Consider the following 20,788-nt stretch of genomic DNA (forward strand, 5'->3'; position numbering starts at 1 on the left):
CCGCCGCGCGCCCCGCCATGCGCCCCGCCATGCGCCCCGCCATGCGCCCCGCCGCGCGCCCCGCCGCGCGCCCCGCCATGCGCCCCGCCATGCGCCCCGCCGCGCGCCCCGCCATGCGCCCCCGCGCCGCGCTGCTGGCGCTCGTGGCCGCGCTCGTGGCCGCGCCCCCGGCGGCCCGGGCCGAGACCCCGCACCTGGTGCGCGTGGACGCGGCGCGCGCGCTCCGCCCGCTGCGGCCCTTCTGGAGGAGCACCGGCTTCTGGTGAGCGACCTGCCGGGAGACGCGGAGCCCGCCGGCCGGCCAGCCGCGCTCCCCCAGCCCAGGCCGCTCAGCCCCACCCGGGGCCGGCCCGGGGCTCCCCGGGCTCCGCCGGGAAACGCCTTTGTGCCAGCTCCGCGGGCCTGGCGTGCGGGGAAGCCCCCCCTCCGTGGGCCCCCGTGACCCCCCATGGCCCCCGTGGGCCCCGTGACCCTCTAGGGGCACCGCGTGATCCCCCCGTGGGGCGCTCCCCCCGAGAGAGGACCCCAGACTTCCCCGCAGTACCCAGCCAATGGACCTGGAGGCTCCCGGGCCGCCTGGCCGCGCTGCCCGCCCCAGCCCTGTGGCCAGCCCAGCCCAGTCCAGCAGGCAGCTGCCAGGCCGAACAGTCGCCAGGCATCCCGTGGGAGCCAGCCCGCACCTCTTTCCTGGAGCAAGGGGCGCTTTATCCAAGTCAGGGGGAGGACACACACTGTCCATCCCCTGGGCCCTCCTAGTCAGGTGCTCCTAGTCACCAACCGCGCCCTGTCTGTCCTTTCTGCAGCCCACCTCTGCCCCACAGCCAGGCTGACCGCTATGACCTCAGCTGGGACCAGCGGCTGAACCTCGCCTATGTGGGCGCCGTCCCTCACGGTGGCATCAGGCAGGTCCGCACACACTGGCTCCTGGATCTTGTCACAGCCAGGTGCGTGTACGGGTGGGAGGGCGGGCCGGCGGCCAGCTAAAGGCCCCTCCCGGAGATGCTGAGGAACGGCTGGGCTCACGGGTAGACGTGGGGCACAGTGCTTGGTTGCCGGTGGAGCTTCGTAGTGGAACACAGAATGGGACCTACTCTGAGGAACACTGACCTGTGCTTCCTGTTTATTTCCCCCTTGGTGGTGGGGGGACGTCTGGGCTGGCTGTGTGGGGGTCCCCAAGGCCCCTGTGTGCTGAGGGTGGCCTCTTGGTCCAGTGGTTTCTCCCTGAAGGTCGTCTGGGGGTTCAGATGGGGCTGGACTACACAGCACAGGGCTGTGTGCGTCCGCCGTGCTGTGTGTTGCTGGCTGAGCTGACCAGGGCTGCTGTCCCCAGCCAGTCTGAGGGTGTGTCGGTCATTTGGCCCTGACATTGGGGCAGCTACCCTGGAGTGGATGGCTGTCCTGTGAGGCCCTGCCCGGGTCAGCATGAGGTGGAGGAGCGCCGGGGGAGGGTGGCCTTCCACAGACAGACCGTCTTGCCTTGGCTGCATGTCTGACTGCAGCCCAGTGGGGCAGGGGCTGAGTAGGCCTGGGGATAGTTTACAGGATCCTCTTCAAATAAGATGGCAACTCAGGATGTCAAAGCAGACACGGCTCTTCTGAGCATGCCGGCCTAGGAGCCTTGTGGTGCTAGCACCAGGCTGAGCGCCCATTAGGACAGCAGGTGCTCAGCATTGAATGTGTGGGGTTCTTGGGCGTGTTCAGAGTACCACTCTTCCAGTTTGGCTTCTCTGGCTTCTCCAGGGAAGAGATGGCCCAAAGTCACGTCTCTCAGACACCACTAGACCTTGCATTGCCCTGGGGAAGGAGGACAGCGATGACTTGCAACATGGGCCTCAGCTCCCAGAGGGGAGGAGAGACGGATGACCAGGCCCTGGCCCTGCTAGAGGGCGGAGTCAGCAGTCCTCAGCTCCCTGTGGCCGGCATGTGCAGCCTCCACAGCACTGTGCACACTGGGGAAGAGCTGCTCATCCTCCGCTCCCTGGTCCTCCCCCAGAAAGCCCCCCCTCCTCAGCGTGTCCCTCACGGGGGGGCTGCAGCAGGCCAGGAGCAGGGCCACGCCCAGGGTTCTGTAATCCCTGCGCAGGGCCTGCAGCGTGGCCACACCGGCCACATCCAGGAACAGCAGAGGGGCACAGTCGAGGACCACCGTGTGGAAACCGACTTCCAGGGGCATCAGCCTGGCCTCGCTGCTCACGGAGCCCAGGTTTTTGCCATCAGGGGGGCTCCTCTCACTGACCACCACCTCTAGGCTCTGCTCCTTCTTCCTGGTGGCCAGACACCCTGCATCTAGCCCTGTGAGTCTGTAGAGTGACTGCAGGAAGAAGTCCTTGTTGGCATAGTAGAGCGGCCCTGCAAAGCGGAACACCTGCACGCCCGGCGGAGGCAGGAGGCCCACGAACTCCATAGCGTCCTCGTAGAAGGCCGAGTCTCCGACACGGGCGAGCAGGGTGGCCCGAGGGCGCTGTGTGCGGCCTACCAGGCTGAGAAGTGAGAGCAGCAGTCCGGCCAGCAGCCCGGCCTCCGTGCTGACCAGGATGCAAGTGACGGCCGTGGCCACCCAGACCAGGGCATCCGCTGGGCTCAGCCGCCACAGCCCCGGGAGGTCCTTCACCTTCCGCAGGGCCCCCCTGAGGCTGACCACAATGATGCAGGCCAGCACGCTCCGCTGTAGGTCTCGGAACAGCGGGGCCAGCACCAAGAGGACCAGCAGCACCACCGCAGCGCTGACCACGCTGGACAGCTGTGTCCGGCAGCCAGTGGCGGTCTTCACCAGGCTCTTGGCCAGGGTGGCACTAGTGGCATAGGAGTGGAAGAAGGCAGGCAGCACGTTGCAGCAGCCCACAGCCAGCAGCTCCTGGTTGGCCCGGACAGAGTAGCCGTGGCTGCGAGCGAACATCTCTGCCAGCGAGATGGAGAAGGCCGAGCCCACGAGGGCCAGGGACACGGCGTCCAGTGACACACGCCACATCAGCCTGGGGTGTGGTACCTGTGGAGCCACGAAGCCCGTGGGGATGTTACCAGCCACACTGGAGCCGAAGTGCTCGTGGAACTGCCCAAAGTGGGACACGAGCGTGGCCACCACGATGACCAGCAGCTCTGTGGGCAGCGGCACGCGCAGGCGGTGCCGAAAGCGATCCGAGAGCGCCTTAGCCGCCAGCAGCACCGCCAGGCACACAGCGCTGGTGACTACATCACACAGGTTGGCTTGCCCCAGGCTGCGCAGCAGGCTCAGCCACGTGCTGACCACCATGCCCGGGCCCTGGTGCCGGGGGATCCGCACCCCCAGCAGGTGCCTGAGCTGCGAGGTCAAGATGGTCACAGAGGCCCCCGTGGCGAAGCCGTCCAGCAGTGGTTGTGAGAGGTAGGTGGACACGAAGCCCAGCCGGAGGACACTCATGAGGACCTGGAAAAGAGCGTGGTTAGCTGGCTGAGCCACATGGCCCGCTTGTGGCCTAACTCCACGTTGGGGGACACGGCCGCACATCCTGGCGTGGACACTCATGTCTCACGGGCAGAACTTGGTTTTGTTTCAGAATCGGGTCTCTGAGTGCCGAAGCGCTGCCTACCCGGCTCCCTCCTGCACATCCACGGGACTGACAAAGGGAATGGGACAGACAGACCCAGGCCCACCCCACGGGGCTGCAATTGAACACTTCCCATACTGCCCGCCTCCTGCCTGGGGCCACGCTCCTGTGCCCTCTCGGCGGCCCTCCCTGGGGCCGCGCTCCTGTGCCCTCCCGGAGGCCTGGGGCCGCGCTCCTGTGCCCTCTCGGCGGCCCTGCCTGGGGCCGCACTCCTGTGCCCTCTCGGCGGCCCTGCCTGGGGCCGCGTTCCTGTGCCCTCTCGGAGGCCTGGGGCCGCGCTCCTGTGCCCTCTCGGAGGCCTGGCCTGCGGCTGAAGGATGCCTCCTCCCAGGCTCACACTGCTGATGGGTGGCAGGCGCCCAGGGCCCCCGCCAGCAGCTGAGCCGGCCAGACCCGCCCACGTGTAGCGGGGCTCTCACCTGGTAGATCCCGGTCACCAGCGTCAGGGCGGTGGCAATGCGGATGGCGTGGCAGTCCCGCCCGCAGCTCTGCAGCCCAAACTCCAGCAGGACCGCTGAGCCGTTGAAGGCACTGCCGTTGTCCCCATGTCCCGGGCCGTCCCGAGAGGGGTCAAAGCCGGCCAGCTGCAGCTCGCGGTCCACCACCTGTCCTACCATGAGGCACAGAAGGCTGAAGATGCCCACGGAGACGTGGTGTGAGGTGCCCATGAGGAAGTAGATGAGGTTGGCAAAGAAGGAGGTGTAGAGGCTGTAAATGGGCTGCAGCCCGGCCAGCAGCGAGTATGCGATGGCTTGTGGTACCAGGATGATGCCGATGACCAGCCCAGACATGATGTCACCTGGCAGGTGCTCCCTCAGACGGTAGTGGCGCAGCCAGCTTGTGGCTGGGACCAGGTCCTGCACCAGCGCCTGGACACGTGGCACACTGCAGGTGCAGCTCTGGGTCAGCCTGGCCTGCAGTGTCTCCAGCAAGCCCTGGGACACTGGGCGCTGCCGTCGGACCAGCACCAGTGCCTCACCCTGCTTCTGGGGCTCCGGGGATGCAGCCATCCTGCCACACCAGCCCCACCGGCCAACCTGAAAGGGAAAGTGGGTGTGGTTGGGGCCTTGGAGTCCAGGAACGTGCTTCGGAAAGGAGACTCACCTGTCCCTGACTGTAGGCCCTAGCTCTGCTGCCCTTTGTGGATGGACATCAGGCCTTGAACTCCAAAACTCTTATCTGTAAGGAGCTGCAATTATGACAGAGCCACGTGGCTTGGTGTGCGAGTTAGGGGTGCTCCGGGTGGCCAACAGATCTTCTGTCCAGGCTCAGCCTCAACCCATAGGGTCTCTTCCCTGAAATTCACCTCAGGCATCCCAGCGTTGCCTCAAAGAGGAGGAAATGGCTGTGCCTCAGCCACACAGAGGCTTCGGTCAGCAAAGGTCAGACAGAAAGGTGGACGTGCTACGAAATCTCAGCTCCAACTTCTTCTTGTCCACTGCCCAGCTCCCTGTATTGTCCACCTCACGCCTCCACCAGAATCCAACCTCCAGGAGCTCCAGCTGCTGCTCTGTGGACACCAAAGGCCCTGGGACTGGCGGAGTTCTTTGTACCCCCACCAGCATCGTGGTGCCAGATCTGTACCACAGCTTAGAAGGAGCCTGACCGGCTAGCTGGACGTGGAGCTGGGGTGACAGACATCATCTTTTGGGCTCCAGGTCTGTGGGACACTGAGAGCCAAAGCCCCTTTCCGGAGCACTGACCCCTGCCTGTGTGCTGGAGAGCACTCAAGCCACCCTGTCCACCTGGCAGCCTTGGGTCCGTTCTGTTTACAAGTTCCAAAGTACTTGTTTAAAAAATTCCCTTGTGGCAGTTCTGAGCAAACACCCTTTGTTCTGCTGGAGCACCCAGTGCTGGCTGTGGCCCATTGTCGGCGGTCGGGGGTGGCCAGCCGTGGGTGCCCAGCCCTGCAGACCCCAATACCTAGGGGGCCCTGGGTGCTTTGATGCTCACCCCAAGTCCCTAGGAATCCAGGCACAGAGATGCTTTGCGCCTGAGTGCCCTCCAAAGAAACGGTGGGATCTGGGTCCTGTCTGCCCAGCCAGCCACCTCCCCTGTGGCCTGGTGTTGAGGTGCAGGGGTGAGGCTTACCTGGAGGCGGTGCACAGGCTGGGCTGTGGGGACCCCGGGGGCTGGAGGCTGCCGGTGGGAGGGACGCCTGAGCGTTCTGGCTCCGGTGAGCAGGTGGGGAGCAGGGGCAGCAGGTCTGAGGCAGGCCTGTGGGGGAGCACTTGGTACTGGGCCTGCTGTTAAATTATTTACCCCAAAGATAGCTGAGTCATGCGTTTGTCCCTGACAATCGAGTGTTACCTGAGCAGCTAATCCGGTGAGCTAATCCTGTGGGTTGTACTGTAATCAGAATCAGAGGCCCACAGATAATTAAGGTGGTGTGGGCCTCTCTGGAGTAGGGGCCCAGGTACCAGTGGCTGCAGTCCTGCCTGGAGGGCTGGGGTGGGTGACGGTGGGTGCAGCAGTAGGCTCCTGACGAAGCGGAGCACAGGTACCCTGCTACCCCTTAGCGTGGGGCCCGCAGTCAAGTGCCGTGGACCTCCATGCCCCGCAGCGGAGCTGGCCAACTGGAGATTATCCTTTCTCCTGCCAGGAGTTGGTCTGGCCACAGGCCTGGCCGGAGACCACCAGGAGCCCCCCCGGGGGAGGGGTCTGGGCTTGGATTGTGGTGGGCGCCGTGCTGTGAGGTGACGCAGTGTGTGCTCAGGATGCGGCTCTTCCCCAAGTCGATCTTGCTTCCTGGACAACCCTGCCCCAGGGTCTCAGCACCTCCATGGCTCTGCCAGGCCTCGGGCTGGAGCCTGGACGAGGCCCCTCCCCACCTCTAGGCCTCTCAGGCCACTGCCTGCCCAGCTCCTGAGGAAAAAATGGCTCTACGGGAGCTGGCAAGTGGGCAGTGCTGACAATGTCACCCCACAATAGAAGAGCAGCTGGGGAACTCCCAGGGGAACGCCTGGGGGACTGGCTTCCTCTTTTTGGGTCTCCCAAGAGAGCAGAGCCCTGGCTGTGTGATAAGGGTGTCCTACGGAACACACTGCACAGTGGGGGTGCACCCAGGTAGCTGGGGGTGGCTCTTGTTTCTGCCACCTTGACTGCTCCCTGCTTTGCCCAGCCTGGTCTGAGTCTAGAAGGTGAGCATGCACACCAGACCTTGCCAGCCTGGTCTGAGTCTAGAAGGTGAGCATGCACACCAGGCCTTGCCAGCCTGGTGTGAGCGTAGAAGGTGAGCATGCACACCAGGCCTTGCCAGCCTGGTGTGAGCGTAGAAGGTGAGCATGCACACCAGGCCTTGCCAGCCTGGTCTGAGTCTAGAAGGTGAGCATGCACACCAGGCCTTGCCAGCCTGGTCTGAGCGTAGAAGTTGATCATGCACAGTGGGTTGCATCTGCCACATGAGAATGAAGCAGGGGGGTGGGGGTGGGGTGGGGTATCCTTCTGCTTGGTCTCTCGTGGGCTGAGGTCAATGGTGAGGGTGGCCGTGTCCAGTCCCCCCTCCCCCCCAGTGTGGGCCTGCAGACTCCACTCTGCTAGGCCCATGGAGGCAGGGCTGCAGGCCTGCACTGCCCCTAGTCGCCACGCTGCTCCTGGTGACAGCCAGCACTGCCCCTAGACGCCACACTGCTCCTGGTGACAGCCTGCCTGCCCCTAGACGCCACACTGCTCCTGGTGACAGCCTGCATTGCCCCTAGACGCCACACTGCTCCTGGTGACAGCCAGCACTGCCCCTAGTCGCCACGCTGCTCCTGGTGACAGCCTGCATTGCCCCTAGATGCCACACTGCTCCTGGTGACAGCCAGCACTGCCCCTAGTCGCCACGCTGCTCCTGGTGACAGCCTGCATTGCCCCTAGACGCCACACTGCTCCTGGTGACAGCCAGCATTGCCCCTAGTCGCCACGCTGCTCCTGGTGACAGCCTGCATTGCCCCTAGACGCCACGCTGCTCCTGGTGACAGCCTGCACTGCCCCTAGTTGCCACACTGCTCCTGGTGACAGCCTGCCTGCCTGCCTGCCTGCCTTTCTTTCTTTTTCTTCCTTCCTTCCTTCCTTCCTTTCTCTCTTTCTCTCTTTCTTTTTCTTTTTCTTGTCGGTCGTGGGGCTTGAACTCTGGGCCTGGGCACTGTCCCTCAGCTCTTCAGCTCAAGGCGAGCACTCTACCACTTGAGCCACAGTGCCACATCCGGTTTTCTGCGTATTTATTGGAGATAAGAGTCTCATGGACTTTCCTGCCTGGGCTGGCTTTGAACTGTGATCCTCAGATCTCAGCCTCCTGAGTAGCTCTAGGATTACAGGCCTGACGAGCCACCGGTACCTGGCTAGCCTTTTGTGATCTAAATGGATTTTAAAACTTTGAGTACATTTGGAAAGGGAACATTGTAACCCTTCCTCCTATTTGGAAAGGAAACATTGTATCCCTACCTCTGATGGAAACAGACAGAAGAGGCAGCTCTTGGAGCCCGATCAGAACTGCTTCCAAAAGAGACTGGAAAGGATGTCCAGCCCAGGCTGCGCAGACCCCCACCCCCCACCCCAAGCCACTGCCGGCTGTGCCCAGGCCTGGCATCGCCCTGCAGCCTCCCCTCCCCCTCCCCTGCCCCGAACCCCCCTCCCCCTGCCCAGGCCTGGCATCGCCCTGCAGCCTCCCCTCCCCCTCCCCTGCCCCGAACCCCCCTCCCCCTGCCCAGGCCTGGCATCGCCCTGCAGCCTCCCCTCCCCCTGCCCAGGCCTGGCATCGCCCTGCAGCCTCCCCTCCCCCTCCCCTGCCCCGAACCCCCCTCCCCCTGCCCAGGCCTGGCATCGCCCTGCAGCCTCCCCTCCCCCTGCCCAGGCCTGGCATCGCCCTGCAGCCTCCCCTCCCCCTCCCCTGCCCCGAACCCCCCTCCCCCTGCCCAGGCCTGGCATCGCCCTGCAGCCTCCCCTCCCCCTGCCCGGGCCTGGCATCGCCCTGCAGCCTCCCCTCCCCCTGCCCAGGCCTGGCATCGCCCTGCAGCCTCCCCTCCCTCCCCTCAGGTGCACGCCCTCCCCCCCCCTGCGGTCCGGTTCCCGCGCAGCGGCCACGCCCACCGCGCACCCGCGCCTGGGGCTCGCGTTTCCGCGCCTGGGGCTCGCGTTTCCGCGCCTGGGGCTCGCGTGTCCGCGCCTGGGGCTCGCGTGTCCGCGGGCCTCCCCCCAGCGTTCTGCGCCCCGCAGGGTCCCGCCCCGCCCCGCCCGCCCCTCCCCTCGGGCGGCGCACTCACCGGCGGGGCAGCGGCCCGTCCCTGGCCACGGTGAAGGGGCGGCGCGCGCCGTCCGCGTCCGCGGCTGGGCGGAGGGGCTTCGGCCCTGGGCCTGCGGGCGGGGCGCGGGCCCGCGGGAGCTCCCGTCTCCTCCCGGGGCCGGGGCGGGGCTGCAGGCCGGGGACCGGGGACGGGGCGAGGCGGCAGGCCGGGGACCAGGGCACCTGCCGGAGGCCTGGCGCGCCCGGGGTGCGGGCACCGGCTCCGCTGCGATCCTTCTAGAACCGGCCTCTGCAGGCTGTGTTAATTGTTGTCCCAGGGCCTAACGGCGGGGCTGACCTGGGGCGAGGGCCCCCGGGCACGGCCGGGCCAGGGAGCCGGGCCTGGGATGGCCAGCCTGTAACAGGAGCTGGTCCGGCCGGAGCCTGCTGTCCACGGGCCACCGTGCTGGCCGCCCCCTCCCCGTCCTGCCCTGGCACCTGGCCCCCTGTGTCCTCTGGGGGATGTCGGCAGGACGTCCTGGCTCACCTGGGTCTCGGATTGGCCCTTCCCCAGGGTCAGCACTCCGGGGGCTCCTCCCTGGGCCCCTCCTCGGGCCCAGACCCCTAAACGCCAGGGACCTCACCTAGACCACCCTCACAAACCTGCTTCCTTAACTCCTGCCCAGCACAGGGAACTTCCCAGCGGCGGCACTCCTCTGAGACAACGGCACAGGCACATCTTCGTGTCTCAAGACCCCAGGGAGCATCCTCTGGGTGAACAACGTACTCTGCACCAGGCCTGCCAGCTGCCTGTCTGACGCTTGGGTGCCCCCAGGGCACCTTGTTACTTGTTCTCTCACTGGCTTGTCCCTGCAGTTGGCAAGGCTTTGATGGCACCTCTCTGATAACTCTGAACCCTTCATCCCATCTGGTGTTTTATTAAAGATACAGGCACAATGTCATTCTTTCTGATGGATGAGACGAATTCCATTGTGTATATATTCCACGTTTTCTTGACTCATTTGTCTACTGAGGGGCATATGGGTTCATTCCAAGACTTGGCTATGGTAAACAATGCTGCAGTGAACATGGTTGTGCTGGTAGCTTTAGTCTGGCCTTGTTTGTGGTCTATTGGATAAATGCCCAGGTTTAGAGTTTCTGGGTCACAGAGAAACTAGGTTTTGTCTTTTGAGGACCCTCCATACCACTTTCCAGAGTGGTTGAACAAGTTTTCTTTTCCACCAACAGTGTAATAAGAGTTCCCTTTTGTCCATATCCCCACCAGTATCTGTTATTATTAGGTTTTTTTTTTTTTGATAACTGGAGTGAGGTGGAATATCAGTATTTGGTTTGCATTTCTTTTATGGCCAGAGATGTTGAGCATTTCTTCATGTGTCTACTGGCCACTCTTACTTCTTCTTCTGAGAAATCTCTCTTTAAGTCTTTAGCCCATTTATTAATTGGGTTGTCATGTTTTTGAGAGGTTATTTTTTTAGGCAGGCTAACTTTTAGAGCTTTAAGTATATTTTATATATGAAGACCTTGTCTGATGCACAGTGGGTAAAATACTTTTCCATTCTGTGGGCTTCCTATTTATCTTCAGAAAGAGTGTTACTGTCTCATTGATGAGGAATGGAAAAACTTGGAAAAAAAAATTATATTAAGCAAAGTAAGCCAGGACAGTGCCTATGCCCAGAGTTCAAGCTCCATGATCGACAACAACAACAAAAAGGAAATGTACTCTTTATCTGACTTACGTAACTGTAACCCCTCTGTATATCACCTTTGCAGTAACAACAAATTCAAACAAGAAGACTCCGTTGTCTGATAACACAATCTCTCTTGCAATGTGGGCCCCATGGGAATCGGCACCATCTGGGAAGTGAGGAGTCTGTGAGGCTTTCCAGTTCTCCTTTCTGTCCATCCATCCAGGTTGCCTCTTGGAGTCTGGGAGGGAAAGGAGAGTATTGGGTCAAATTTGGGACCATATTCTGAGTGTAGAGAAGCAGGGTAGAGTGTCCACTGGGTTCCACTGGCCCTGCTCTTGGATCAGCGGTCCCTTGTCCACCCTACTCCTCAGTGTCTTCTTGTACCTTTCCTCCAGGACCCATCTGCTTCTCTTATCACTAGGTGTCATGGCTGGCCTGAGCCCCATTTCAAGTCTTTCATCTTCTTCGTTCGCATTAGACTGGGTGACATGCTTCCACAGTGCTGGTGCATTCTCCCGGAAGGCCCACGGAGAGCTGGGCTCCCCGTGCCTGCTTCAATGTGGCCACCATTCCTGGGGCTCTCCTCCATCACTGACCGTCCTTCCACAGGAAGTCATCTGGGCAGGATCTGAGCTACAACTTTACCCACTTGGACTCCTACCTGGATCTCCTCGAGGAGAACCAGCTCCTCCCTGGTGAGCAGCAATCTGTCCCGGAGCTGGAGCACCAGCCGGGCGGCTCGTGCGTGAGCAGCCGGCGCTCACCCCTCTGTTGCAGGTTTTGAGCTGATGGGCAGCCCCTCGGGACACTTCACTGATTTTGAGGACAAGCAGCAGGTGTTTGAGTGGAAGGACCTCGTCTCTCTCCTGGCCAGGAGATACATAGGTGTGGGGTACAGGAGAAACCCAGGCAGGCTGCTCCCCCCCCAGGCCACCTGGCCGTCTTCTGCCATTACTGCCCTCCTCCCCGCCCCAAGTCAGGGCTTCTTGGTGGAGGCCACTTCCAGTCAGACCCCTGTCACAGCCAGACCCCCTCCCTGGGCACCCAACCCTGGGAGTGTAGGGTGGGCTCTGTGCTGAGGGCTGAGGGTGGAGCCCTCATGCCAGCAGGGCACTGTGCAGGGAGGTACGGACTGGCACAGGTTTCCAAGTGGAATTTTGAGACCTGGAATGAACCGGATCACCATGACTTTGACAACGTGTCCATGACCGCACAAGGTGGGTGCCGCTGTGTCTGGTGGGGCGTGTGTGGAGGGGGCCTGGCACCCCTGAGACCCTTAGCATGGTTCTGCCCAGGCTTCCTGAACTACTATGACGCCTGCTCCGAGGGCCTGCGAGCGGCCAGCCCTGCCCTGCGGCTGGGCGGCCCCGGCGACTCCTTCCACCCCCCGCCTCGATCGCCACTGTGTTGGAGCCTCCTGGCTCATTGTGCTAACGGCACCAACTTCTTCACTGGGGAGGTGGGCGTTCGGCTGGACTACATCTCCCTGCACAAGAAGGTGCCTGCCACCCGCCCGGCCCACCCGCTGCTGCCAGCAGCCGGAGGTGGCGCTGAGCCCGGTGCCGCCTGCAGGGCTCAGGCAGCTCCATCGCCATCCTGGAGCAGGAAGCGGCCGCCGTGCGGCAGATACAGCAGCTCTTCCCCAAGTTCAAGGACACCCCCATCTACAACGACGAGGCAGACCCCCTGGTGGGCTGGTCTGTGCCACAGCCTTGGCGGGCAGACGTGACCTATGCAGCCATGGTGGTGAAGGTGCGTGTCCCGTGGGCCTGTGGGCTGGGAGGCACAGCCCGGGCTCCCGCTGGGAGCGTGGGGCGGGAGCTGCCGGCGCTCTCCACCTGCCCTCAGGTCATCTCACAGCATCAGAACCTCCTGGTTGCCAACTCCAGCTCCTCCTTCCGGTACGCTCTCCTCAGCAATGACAATGCCTTTCTCAGCTACCACCCGCACCCGTTCTCCCAGCGCACACTCACGGCGCGCTTCCAGGTCAACAACACCTGCCCGCCGCACGTGCAGCTGCTGCGCAAGCCGGTGCTCGCCGCCATGGGGCTGCTGGCCCTGCTGGGTGAGACGACCCCCTTGCCACCCTGTGTGCAGGCTGGGCTGGGAGCCGGGCGTGCCCGTGTGTGAGTGTGTGCAGGCTGAGAAGGCTGGGAGCTGGGCGTGCCCGTGTGTGAGTATGTGCAGGCTGGGAGCCGGGCATGCCCGTGTGTGAGTGTGTGCAGGCTGGGCTGGGAGCTGGGCGTGCCCGTGTGTGAGTGTGTGCAGGCTGGGAGCCAGGCGTGCCCGTGTGTGAGTGTGTGCAGGCTGGGAGCCGGGCGTGCCCGTGTGTGAGTGTGTGCAGGCTGGGAGCCAGGCGTGCCCGTGTGTGAGTGTGTGCAGGCTGGGCTGGGAGCTGGGCGTGCCCGTGTGAGTGTGTGCAGGCTGGGAGCCAGGCGTGCCCGTGTGTGAGTGTGTGCAGGCTGGGAGCTGGGCGTGCCCGTGTGTGAGTGTGTGCAGGCTGGGAGCCGGGCGTGCCCGTGTGTGAGTGTATGCAGGCTGGGCTGGGAGCTGGGCGTGCCCTTGTGTGAGTGTGTGCAGGCTGGGAGCCGGGCGTGCCTGTGTGTGAGTGTGCAAGCTGGGCTGGGAGCCGGGCGTGCCCGTGTGCGAGTGTGTGCAGGCTGGGCTGAGAGCCGGGCGTGCCCGTGTGCGAGTGTGTGCAGGCTGGGCTGGGAGCCGGGCGTGCCCGTGTGTGAGTGTGTGCAGGCTGGGAGCCAGGCGTGCCCGTGTGTGTGTGCAGGCTGGGAGCCGGGCGTGCCCATGTGCGAGTGTGTGCAGGCTGGGATCTGGGCGTGCCCGTGTGTGTGTGTGCAGGCTGGGAGCCGGGCGTGCCCGTGTGTGTGTGTGCAGGCTGGGATCTGGGCGTGCCCGTGTGCGAGTGTGTGCAGGCTGGGATCTGGGCGTGCCCGTGTGTGAGTGTGTGCAGGCTGGGCGCCGGGCGTGCCCGTGTGTGAGTGTGTGCAGGCTGGGAGCAGGGCGTGCCCGTGTGTGAGTGTGTGCAGGCTGGGCTGGGAGCTGGGCGTGCCCGTGTGTGAGTGTGTGCAGGCTGGGCTGGGAGCTGGGCGTGCCCGTGTGAGTGTGTGCAGGCTGGGCTGGGAGCCGGGCGTGCCCGTGTGTGTGTGTGCAGGCTGGGAGCCGGGCGTGCCCGTGTGCGAGTGTGTGCAGGCTGGGAGCCAGGCGTGCCTGTGTGCGAGTGTGTGCAGGCTGGGAGCCAGGCGTGCCCGTGTGTGAGTGTGTGCAGGCTGGGAGCCGGGCGTGCCCGTGTGTGAGTGTGTGCAGGCTGGGAGCCAGGCGTGCCCGTGTGTGAGTGTGTGCAGGCTGAGAGCCGGGCGTGCCCGTGTGTGAGTGTGTGCAGGCTGGGCTGAGAGCCGGGCGTGCCCGTGTGTGAGTGTGTGCAGGCTGGGAGCTGGGCGTGCCCGTGTGTGAGTGTGTGCAGGCTGGGCTGGGAGCTGGGCGTGCCCGTGTGTGAGTGTGTGCAGGCTGGGCTGGGAGCTGGGCGTGCCCGTGTGAGTGTGTGCAGGCTGGGCTGGGAGCCGGGCGTGCCCGTGTGTGTGTGTGCAGGCTGGGAGCCGGGCGTGCCCGTGTGCGAGTGTGTGCAGGCTGGGAGCCAGGCGTGCCTGTGTGCGAGTGTGTGCAGGCTGGGAGCCAGGCGTGCCCGTGTGTGAGTGTGTGCAGGCTGGGAGCCGGGCGTGCCCGTGTGTGAGTGTGTGCAGGCTGGGAGCCAGGCGTGCCCGTGTGTGAGTGTGTGCAGGCTGAGAGCCGGGCGTGCCCGTGTGTGAGTGTGTGCAGGCTGGGCTGAGAGCCGGGCGTGCCCGTGTGTGAGTGTGTGCAGGCTGGGAGCTGGGCGTGCCCGTGTGTGAGTGTGTGCAGGCTGGGCTGAGAGCCAGGCGTGCCCATGTGTGAGTGTGTGCAGGCTGGGAGCTGGGCGTGCCCGTGTGTGAGTGTGTGCAGGCTGGGAGTCAGGCGTGCCCGTGTGTGTGTGTGCAGGCTGGGCTGAGAGCCGGGCGTGCCCGTGTGTGAGTGTGTGCAGGCTGGGAGCCGGGCGTGCCCGTGTGCGAGTGTGTGCAGGCTGAGAGCCGGGCGTGCCCGTGTGTGAGTGTGTGCAGGCTGGGAGCCGGGCGTGCCCGTATGTGAGTGTGTGCAGGCTGGGCTGGGAGCTGGGCGTGCCCGTGTGTGAGTGTGTGCAGGCTGAGAGCCGGGCGTGCCCGTGTGTGAGTGTGTGCAGGCTGGGAGCCGGGCGTGCCCGTATGTGAGTGTGTGCAGGCTGGGCTGGGAGCTGGGCATGCCCGTGTGCGAGTGTGTGCAGGCTGGGAGCCGGGCGTGCCCGTGTGTGTGTGTGTGCAGGCTGGGAGCCGGGCGTGCCCGTGTGTGAGTGTGTGCAGGCTGGGAGCCGGGCGTGCCCGTGTGTGAGTGTGTGCAGGCTGGGCTGGGAGCTGGGCATGCCCGTGTGTGTGTGTGCAGGCTGGGAGCCGGGCGTGCCCGTGTGTGTGTGTGTGCAGGCTGGGAGCCGGGCGTGCCCGTGTGCAAGTGTGTGCAGGCTGGGCTGGGAGCCTGGCGTGCCCGTGTGCGAGTGTGTGCAGGCTGGGAGCTGCGCGTGCCCGTGTGTGAGTGTGTGCAGGCTGGGCGCCGGGCGTGCCCGTGTGCGAGTGTGTGCAGGCTGGGAGCCGGACGTGCCCGTGTGTGAGTGTGTGCAGGCTGGGAGCCGGGCGTGCCCGTGTGCGAGTGTGTGCAGGCTGGGAGCCAGGCGTGCCCGTGTGTGAGTGTGTGCAGGCTGGGCTGAGAGCCGGGCGTGCCCGTGTGTGAGTGTGTGCAGGCTGGGAGCCGGGTGTGCCCGTGTGTGAGTGTGTGCAGGCTGGGAGCCAGGTGTGCCCGTGTGCGAGTGTGTGCAGGCTGGGAGCTTCGCGTGCCCGTGTGTGAGTGTGTGCAGGCTGGGAGCCGGGCGTGCCCGTGTGTGAGTGTGTGCAGGCTGGGAGCCGGGCGTGCCCGTGTGCGAGTGTGTGCAGGCTGGGAGCCGGGCGTGCCAGTGTGTGAGTGTGTGCAGGCTGGGAGCCGGGCGTGCCCGTGTGCGAGTGTGGCTGGGATGGTAGAGGCAAGCATGTTCTGTCCAGCAGTGTCAGTGTCAGGGCTTGTCACCCAAATCCCTGCTCTCATTTCCTCCTGCTCTATGGCGAGGCCATGTGACTGACCCATAGAAAGAGTGGGGGAGCCGGGAGCTGGTGGCTCACCCCTGTCATCCCGGCTACTCAGGAGGCTGAGATCTGAGGATCAGTTCAAAGCCAGCCCGGGAAGGAAAGTCCATGAGAATCTTATCTCCAATAAACCACCAGAAAACTGAAAGTGGTGCTGTGGCTCAAGCAGCAGAGCACCCACCTTGAGCTGAAGAGCTGAGGGACAGCTCCAAGGCCCAGAGTTCAAGCCCCATGACTGACAAGAAAAAGGAAGGAAGGAAGGAAGGAAGGAAGAAAGGAAGGAAGGAAGGAAGGAAGGAAGGAAGGAAGGAAATAGAGGAGGGAGGAAGGGAGGGAGGGGAGGAAGGAGGAACGAGGGAGGGAGGAAGGAAGGAGGGAGAGAGGGAGGAAGGAAGGAAGGAAGGAAGGGGGAGCAGGGGAGCAGACGGTGGGAGCCAGGCACTGGGCCGGCAGAGGTCAGGGTGTGGTGACGTCCCCAACGGGCCACTCCTGCAGACGGGGAGCAGCTCTGGGCCCAGGTGTCGCAGGCTGGAGAGGTCTTGAGCAGCAACCACACAGTGGGCGTTCTGGCCAGCGTCCACCACCCCGAGGACGTTGCTGATGCCTGGCGTGCCACAGTGCTGGTCTATGCGAGTGATGACATCCGTGCTCACCCCAACCACAGCATCCCTGTGACCCTGGACCTGCACGGAGCGCCCCCCGGGCCGGGTGAGCGGGGCACTGGGGGGTCAGCACCCCTGCATGGAGCACCCCCCGGGCACTGGGGTGTCAGCACCCCTGCACGGAGCACCCCCGGGCCGGGTGAGCGGGGCACTGGGGGGTCAGCACCCCTGCACGGAGCACCCCCGGGCACTGGGGGGTCAGCACCCCTGCATGGAGCACCCCCGGGCCGGGTGAGCGGGGCACTGGGGGGTCAGCACCCCTGCATGGAGCACCCCCCGGGCACTGGGGGGTCAGCACCCCTGCATGGAGCACCCCCGGGCCGGGTGAGCGGGGCACTGGGGGGTCAGCACCCCTGCATGGAGCACCCCCCGGGCACTGGGGGGTCAGCACCCCTGCATGGAGCACCCCCGGGCCGGGTGAGCAGGGCACTGGGGGGTCAGCACCCCTGCACGGAGCACCCCCCAGGCACTGGGGGGTCAGCACCCCTGCATGGAGCACCCCCAGGCCAGGTGAGCGGGGCACTGGGGGGTCAGCACCCCTGCATGGAGCGCCCCCCGGGCCGGGTGGTGGAGGGACCTGGAAGGGCCGGGCCTGTGAGCTGGGAGTGGGTTCCGCAGGCCTCGTCTATGTGGTGCACTACCTGGACAACCAGCTCTGCAGCCCAGACCACGTGTGGCAGCGCCTGGGCCGGCCAGTCTTCCCGTCGGCCGCGCAGTTCCGCCTCCTGCGGGCAGCTGAGGTTCCCCCCTGCGGAGGGGGGGCGGGGGGGCAGGCAGGGGGGCAGGGGGGCGGGCGGGGGGGGCGGGCAGGGGGCGGGCGGGGCGGGGAGCAGGCGGAGGGGGCGGGCGGGGGGGCGGGGGGGGCGGGGGGCGAGCGGGCAGGGGGTGGGCAGGGGGCGGGCGGGGGGCAGGGGGCGGGCAGGCAGGGGGCGGGCGGGGGGGCGGGAGGGGCTGGGGGCAGGGGGCAGGCGGGGCGGGGAGCAGGCGGGGGGCAGGGGGCGGGCGGGCGGGGGGGTGGGGGGACGGAGGGGCGGGCGGGCGGGCGGGCAGGGGGGTCGGGGGGCGGGGGGCAGGGGGCGGGCGGGGGGGGCGGGGGGCAGGGGGGCGGGGGGCGGGCAGGGGGGGGTGGGGGGCGGGCAGGGGGGGCGGGCAGCCGGGCCGCCCTCAGTCCCGGAACCTCTCACCAAACTGGCGCCGTGCTCTGTCCCCAGGACCCGGTGGTTGAGGCGCCGCACCCCTTTCCCAGCGGGGGCCGCCTGGTCCTGCACCGCGAGCTGCCGCTGCCCTCCCTCCTGCTGCTGCACGTGTGCGCACGCCCCTCCGAGCCCCCCGGCAAGGCAGGTGGAGGCCCCCACCCCACCCATGGGCCGTCAGGCCGGCCGCCTCAACCTCACCAGCCTTCTCTCCCTCAGGTCAGCCGGCTCCGTGTGCTGCCCCTGACCCACGGGCAGCTGGTTCTGGTCTGGTCAGATGAGCTCGTGGACTCCAAGTGCGTGAGTGGGCCGTTGCCCATCCCTGACCCTCCCCGTCCCCTCCCGCCTCCTGTGGTGTCCAGCCCTCTCCACCACTGGCTGCACACTCTGCCTCTCACAGCACCCCCCCACACACACACCCCTGGTCCGCCTGTGTGCTCCTCCGTGGGTTTCCACACAGGACGTTGAAAGCCAGAGTTAGGTCCCAGCTCTCTCCCTCCAGCTAGTGTGGCTTGTCCTCGTGGGAGAGCCAGGAAAGGAATGGAAGAGGGCCGGAGGGAATCGGTCTGTCCACAAAGCAGGACTTTAGGGGCCAGTGACCCTGCATCCACCCCCGCTTCGGTCCTGACTCTGTCCCTCCAGGTGCCTGTGGACATACGAGGTCCAGTTCGCCCAGGATGGCAAGGTGTATACGCCCATCAGCAGGAAGCCGTCGACCTTTAACCTCTTTGTGTTCAGCCCAGGTACGCCCAGTGTCCCTTCCGGGCCTCGGGTACGCTGTTGGTGGAATGGGGTTTCAGGCTCTTGGGGTCGTTTAGGGTACACACTCCAGACCACATTTGCCTTGTTTTTAGACTCTGCTGTGGTCTCTGGCTCCTACCGGGTTCGAGCACTAGACTACTGGGCCCGACCAGGCCCCTTCTCAGACCCCAGATCCTACCTGGAGGCCCCTGCCTCCCGAGGGCCCCGGAGTCCCGGGTTCTCCTGAGCCTGTGCTGACTGGTGAGCCCAGCCGAGATGGACTAGACTGCCACTCGCCAGTTAGCTGGCCATCAGATACTTTTGTGCCCACCTCCAACCCCCAGCCGTTTAAAGTACCTTTCCGTGCCTCAGTCTTGGGGTCCGTGTGTGTGGACGGGCATGGGGTGAATAAGGCAGCTGCCACCAAGGGAGCGGTGGAGGGAGCTGAAGGGGCCTTGTGCGGCCTCCTCCAGTCAGCGCCACAGACCAGCACCCCCGGGAAGCTTCCGGAGGGTGCAGTGATTCCACTTGGCGGACTTGGAACTCCCAGTCCCTGCACAGGCCCAGAAGCCCGGCTGGGGAGCAGCTGGCCCTGTCCCTCGTGTGCCCCAGGGCTCTGCAGAGGTCAAGGGTGGAGCCCTGAACCCTGCCCAGTGGAGGAGGAAGGAGGCCTCCCCACCCGGCCAGACAGGCCAGCAGCAGGAAAGCCTGCCCCGTGCACTGCGACCGCGTCTGCCCCACACCGTCATCCTGCCGCGCACACTGTGACCGCGTCTGCCCCACACCGTCATCCTGCCCTGTGCCCTGTGACCGCGTCTGCCCCACACCGTCATCCTGCCCTGTGCCCTGTGACTGCGTCTGCCCCACACCGTCATCCTGCCCCTGCACTGTGACCGCGTCTGCCCCACACCGTCATCCTGCCCCTGCACTGTGACCGCGTCTGCCCCACACCGTCGTCCTGCCCCTGCACTGTGACCGCGTCTGCCCCACACCGTCATCCTGCCGCGCACACTGCGACCGCGTCTGCCCCACACCGTCATCCTGCCCCGTGCCCGGTCACAGGTTCGCAGCAGCAGTCATCATCAGGAGGTGACTCTGAGGACTGTTTCAGGGAGGCTGGCAGTCGGCGCCGCTAGGCCTAGCTGTGGGGCTGCTCCTTGGGGCAGACAGCAGGCCAGGGGTCGTCCGCGTGTCCAGAGGAGGAAGGTGCAGGGAAAGGGCCACCCATCAAGGGCAGTTGCTGGCCAGTCTGGGGGTAGGGGCCCCGACCTGACCCTTCCCTCTCTCCAGTGCCCTCCAGGCCAGGCCTCCCCAGCTAGGGACTGAGACACAGAGCTGCAACTCATCCTGCCCGAATGATGTCCTGGGGCTCAGGATGGGGAGTGCAAGGTTTGTGTTTCCTGCTGGCAAAGCTGTCTCCTGCCTCAGCCCCGTGGTGCGTGGCACTGTCCCTGCCCCGTGGTCCCCGCCCCGTGGTCCCCGCCCCGTGGTGCGCGGCACCGTCCCCACCATGGCCCCATGTGGTGCGTGGCACCATCTCTGCCCCGTGGTGCACAGCACCGTCCCCTCCCCACCACGGCCCCATGCGGTGCGCGGCACCGTCCCCGCCACGGCCCCATGCGCTCAGGTAGTGCTGATGGGTCACCTCCCTCCCTCCCTCCTTCCCTCCCTCCCTCAGTCAGCTTCCAGCTGTGCCATACCTGCTGCAGAGCCGGCTCTGGGCCGTCGGTGGCTGGGAGGTTGGCACCAGCGTCAGCCTGCAGGGTGACCACTCAAGAGGGGATGCTCTTAGGGCAGGGCAGCCATTGTGGAGGGCACAGGACTCTCGCTGTCCTTTTGGGAGTCCATACGCCGTCCTCTTCCTGAGCTCTGTCCTCCGCTTCCCAGCGGTGGCTGTCTGGTCATTGGCCTCTTGTCTGCTGTCTGATGGAGAGGAGGCCGAGTGTTGGCTACGGCCCTCACCCCTGCGACAGGATGCCGACAGAGTCCAGAGAAGGACTTCCTGAGGCTGTGGCTCCGTTAGCTCCCAGCTCTGGGCAGAGTGTTGTGGCAGAAGCATGTAGCAGAGTAGGTTCCTACCTCCTGGTGGAGGCAGAGAGAGGCAGGGGAGGGAGGAGGACAAAGCACTCCTGGGCATCCTCCCTCCACCCAGGTCCCGTCTTCTGAAGCTTCCAACCTCCCGCAATAGCACCACTACTCGGAGACCCAGCATTCAACACCTGCACCTGTGGAGGGCACTTCAGGGTCAAACCTTAACAGGCTCAACATGCCACGCTGGTTCCGCTGGCGAGTGCCAGCCTTCGGGCCAGCGTAGCTCCTCTTCTGGTGCCAGCCTCCGGGCTGGGCACAGCCACATCCTCTTCCCGTGGGCCGTGGGGTGCACATCTGTAGACCACGTCTGCACATTCTGTTCCGCACCGCCAGGCTTCTGGGTTGGGCTGGGAGCTGGCATGGTGCAGAGCGGCTGA

The 20,788-nt window shown here is 65.2% G+C and overlaps 2 protein-coding genes across 2 annotated transcripts; one reads left to right on the forward strand and one right to left on the reverse strand.

The window, feature by feature from the left end:
• The first annotated feature begins 113 nt into the window (after positions 1–113).
• On the forward strand, positions 114–18,691 carry Idua (alpha-L-iduronidase). Its single transcript, XM_070021649.1, has 14 exons — positions 114–262; positions 804–944; positions 11,106–11,191; positions 11,274–11,381; positions 11,618–11,713; positions 11,792–11,994; positions 12,069–12,248; positions 12,345–12,561; positions 16,220–16,432; positions 17,005–17,126; positions 17,598–17,723; positions 17,799–17,875; positions 18,222–18,322; positions 18,434–18,691. Exons 1-14 carry the CDS (start codon positions 114–116, stop codon positions 18,565–18,567), a joined length of 1,953 nt encoding a protein of 650 aa, XP_069877750.1. The 3' UTR covers positions 18,568–18,691.
• Positions 1,101–8,943, reverse strand: Slc26a1 (solute carrier family 26 member 1). Its single transcript, XM_070021650.1, has 4 exons — positions 8,828–8,943; positions 5,676–5,801; positions 4,004–4,621; positions 1,101–3,403 (listed from the first exon to the last, which is right to left on the reverse strand). The coding sequence occupies exons 3-4, from the start codon at positions 4,592–4,594 to the stop codon at positions 1,880–1,882; spliced, it is 2,115 nt and encodes a 704-aa protein (XP_069877751.1). The 5' UTR covers positions 4,595–4,621; positions 5,676–5,801; positions 8,828–8,943; the 3' UTR covers positions 1,101–1,879.
• Positions 18,692–20,788: the final 2,097 nt, after the last annotated feature.

This window comes from Dipodomys merriami, unplaced genomic scaffold (assembly GCF_024711535.1).
Source record: "Dipodomys merriami isolate MVZ:Mamm:240054 unplaced genomic scaffold, mDipMer1.0.p SCAF_143, whole genome shotgun sequence".
NCBI lineage: Eukaryota > Metazoa > Chordata > Mammalia > Rodentia > Heteromyidae > Dipodomys > Dipodomys merriami.